The following is a 3,324-nucleotide window of genomic DNA, read 5'->3' as shown; positions in this document are numbered from 1 at the left end:
TTATCTAAAAATATTAAGAAATGCACAGTTACAAGTATAATATATAAATTTCAAAGAATACATTAAAATCAAACAAAAGGTGACAAAGTGTACAACGAATATTAAAATAAAATGCATTTTAATGTTTTTTCAATTTTTAAATAATTTTATTATTTCCTACAACAGGGAAGGTGGATTCCTTACTAATCACTATTAATCTCATATACTCATTGTATGCTCCAACATGTTCAAGTATTGTTCATCTATTAGGGATCGTTAGTTGATAATTAGGTGACACAAAAATGGAAACAAAAAATAAATGTAATATAAAATAAAAATAAAAAAATAATATTTTTTTTAAAAAGTAATTAGAAATGTGTGAAAAATATGTAAATAAAAAAATATAAGAACTTTTTAGTAAATATAATTTTTAATATAAAAATTATAAAAAATAATTATTCAATCAAACGAAAACACAAGTTATTTTTGTCCCTAATGTAGTTGCCTAAACAATAAAGATAAAATTACTTTCATCTCTAACGTAATTGAGGAATAGAAATACATTTTTAATATTTTGAAATGATCCCGAAATGTTTTTAAACTTTTAAGAACAACCCAAAAAAGTTTGTCTAGTGTTTCAAGATAGAAAACATTTTAAAAACTCTAAAACACTATCGTGTTGGGTGTTTTCTCGCCTCAAAGATTGACAATGTCAAAACTATATAACTCATATATAAGAGTTAACAACATTCACCGTGGTGTTAGTACATGTCATCGCCTGGATGAGTTAAGATAAAGACACTTGACAAGATTAGACTAATTTCCTTAAAGATACACATGGTAAACTTAGACTGACTTCTTTAAAGAAGTATTTTGGTAATTTTGTGGTGCCATTTCACATATAGTGCAGCATGTGACAACTTTTTTCAATAGAGATTTTGCCCCCACAGCATTCATTGGCTATGAATAATTTTAAGATTACAAGAAAAATAAAATCATATTTTCCTAATAGGAATCTATGTTACTAACTTGATTTTGTATAATGTAATATCATATTTGTCTGATACAATAATATTTGTCCAACACGAATAAAATAAAGTAAGTTCAGGCTCGAGAACAAATTTCTCTATGTTAATTCAAGGGTATCTGGCAAAATTTCCCTATATTTTCATCTTACGTCAGGGCCCTTGTGTTTCAAAAACTCTGGAATACATCAAACGATGGGAAATCAATCGTCTAGTAACTAGTCTGCAAATAAGTAATAATCACAACGAACGTCCACAAAAAGTTGATCTCTGTTTCAACAAGAAAATCATCAACATGCATGAACCCATCGAATCGAAGAACAAGAAAGAGAATAGGCTAGAATCAATGGAGGGAATTGGGCGAATCAGAGGACGAAGAAACCATTCCATCCTGATTGGCGCCGGCGCCGTGAATTTGACGTTGTAAAAGACCCTCGCCGGCAACGAAACACGGTTGGATGGCCGGAGATGGAGGAAAGCTGGACTGAAGGGGCCCCCTCTGCCATGGCGCCGAGCTTTCGCATAGAAATGGCCGCGGCGCCATTGAATGCGAGGCGAAGATGTATTCATCATAATTCGCCCCAAAATTCGTCGGAATAATGGGCCGATCAGCCTGAAAATTCACCGGTGAAGCGCCGGAACAGACCGGGAAAAACGATTTCATAGTTTCTGAAATGAATGGGGCATCCATTGATGATTGCAGAAACAGTGAAACATCGTTTTCTTGGTAGTGCTCCATCGCCGATTCACTGGAGCCCGCACTTGGGGGCTCCAATGGCGGGGGCGGCAACGGCTTGTCGAGCTCATCAATGGCGTTCTTCGCTTTCGTGATGAGCCAATCCACGGCTTTGCTGGGCTGGTCGTAGCCCAGCCGGTCCTGCACGTCGTAGAACTGAATCGCGGTATGCGCCGACAGCCGGAGCCGCCGGTCCCTGGGACCCCTCGCCGTGAAAACCTTGCTGTGCCGGTCTTTCCGGCCGCCGCGGTGGACCTGAACCGTCTCATCTCCTCGCCCCCTATTCTTCATCACGGGAAGAATAAAAATCAGTACAGAAACCCAAACTCAGAATATCTATCAGATTCCACGACAGTGCTCACCACTTAGCAGCATTCTTCATCATCGATCGTTCTTTATTCTGAAACGGGTACTGATCGTCTTGTTCCTCTTCTTCTTCCAGCTGATTGCTTTGTTTCCCTGACAATCCTTTCTGATCTCTCTCTGTCTCTCACTCTGTTCGTAATCTATCTACAGGCTTGGCTTTGTTGAATAAAAATACCGTTGAGAGATTGCTTCTTCTTGTTGCTTGTCTTCTTTTGGGCTGTCAGGACTCTTGAGATCTGACACGCCTAATACAGCCGCGCTGCGTTTGCAGATCCCAAAGAACTCTTCTCTTCCAATGATGGCTACCCCTGCAGAGCCAAAGCCACCGGCCCACCACCGTCCCAATTATAACTTTAAATCCAATCCCTCCTTCCAAAATATGAGCAAATCCAAAGTCAAGTGGTTCCTTTTGGTTAATTTTCAAAATTTAAAGTTGGAATGATGAACCAAAAGCTCCACTGCATGTGAGGTTTTGCCACCGACTATATATAAGAAGCTTTGATGATGATCTTTAGCAGCTTTTTCTCGCCTTTTGCAGTACTCACCACCAAGAAGCGCAGCTGGGCAGCTCCCATTCGACGAACAGACACCCTTCACCTTCATCCATATTAATATTAATTAATATATGTTGGAACAAAGTCACGTTGCATAGTTGGAGCGGTTGGAAGCAAGTTCCTATAATCGATCGTGAGTTAGATTCTTTTTCTATATAATGAAATAAAATCTTATACTTATAATTTATTTTTTTTATTAAAATTGAGAGAGTAAAAAATGAGAGTATTAAAACACACACAACCTAGTGTTTGATTTGGTGACCTAGTGTTTGATTTGGTGAAGGAGACTTGTTGGGGTGTCCACAATTCAATCCTTTTGGGAGCATAAATTCATTGATTTTTTATTAATTTATTTATTTTACATTTGCCAAGAGATTGGGTAAAGAATAGAAAGATACAAAACGAAATAATGAAATCAAAATTAAGAGTAAAATTAACTACCTCTCATTGTTTGAAAAGAATAAAATATAAATAAATATATTAAAATTTTAGAGAACAAAATGAAATGGAATGATAAAAGAAAGAAAAAAAATTATAATTATATCGTTGTACTTTTAAATAAATAAATAAGTGAAAAAAATAATAAGAATAGAATAGTAAAAATAATAATATTTTTATAAATATTTTTTTTCTTTTTAACTCTCAATCCAAGTACAAGCAAAAT

General features: G+C 36.0%; 1 protein-coding gene across 2 annotated transcripts; it reads right to left on the bottom strand.

Moving 5' to 3' along the window:
- Window positions 1-1,090: 1,090 nt before the first annotated feature.
- Window positions 1,091-2,739, bottom strand: LOC127792274 (transcription factor TCP4-like). 2 transcript variants are annotated; one of them, XR_008021109.1, is made up of 2 exons: window positions 2,103-2,739; window positions 1,091-2,025 (listed from the first exon to the last, which is right to left on the bottom strand). XR_008021109.1 is itself a non-coding variant. In XM_052322726.1 (2 exons), exons 1-2 carry the CDS (start codon window positions 2,123-2,125, stop codon window positions 1,348-1,350), a joined length of 696 nt encoding a protein of 231 aa, XP_052178686.1. In that variant the 5' UTR covers window positions 2,126-2,727; the 3' UTR covers window positions 1,091-1,347. The 2 variants fall into 2 exon arrangements, 1 of the variants encoding a protein (XP_052178686.1); XM_052322726.1 differs by having other exon boundaries at window positions 1,091-2,020; window positions 2,103-2,727.
- Between the last annotated feature and the right edge of the window lie 585 nt (window positions 2,740-3,324).

The sequence above is a fragment of the Diospyros lotus genome, chromosome 15 (assembly GCF_014633365.1).
Source record: "Diospyros lotus cultivar Yz01 chromosome 15, ASM1463336v1, whole genome shotgun sequence".
Lineage (NCBI taxonomy): Eukaryota > Viridiplantae > Streptophyta > Magnoliopsida > Ericales > Ebenaceae > Diospyros > Diospyros lotus.
Note: the sequence above shows the minus strand (reverse complement) of the source record. Positions and strands in the feature narration are given on the sequence as shown.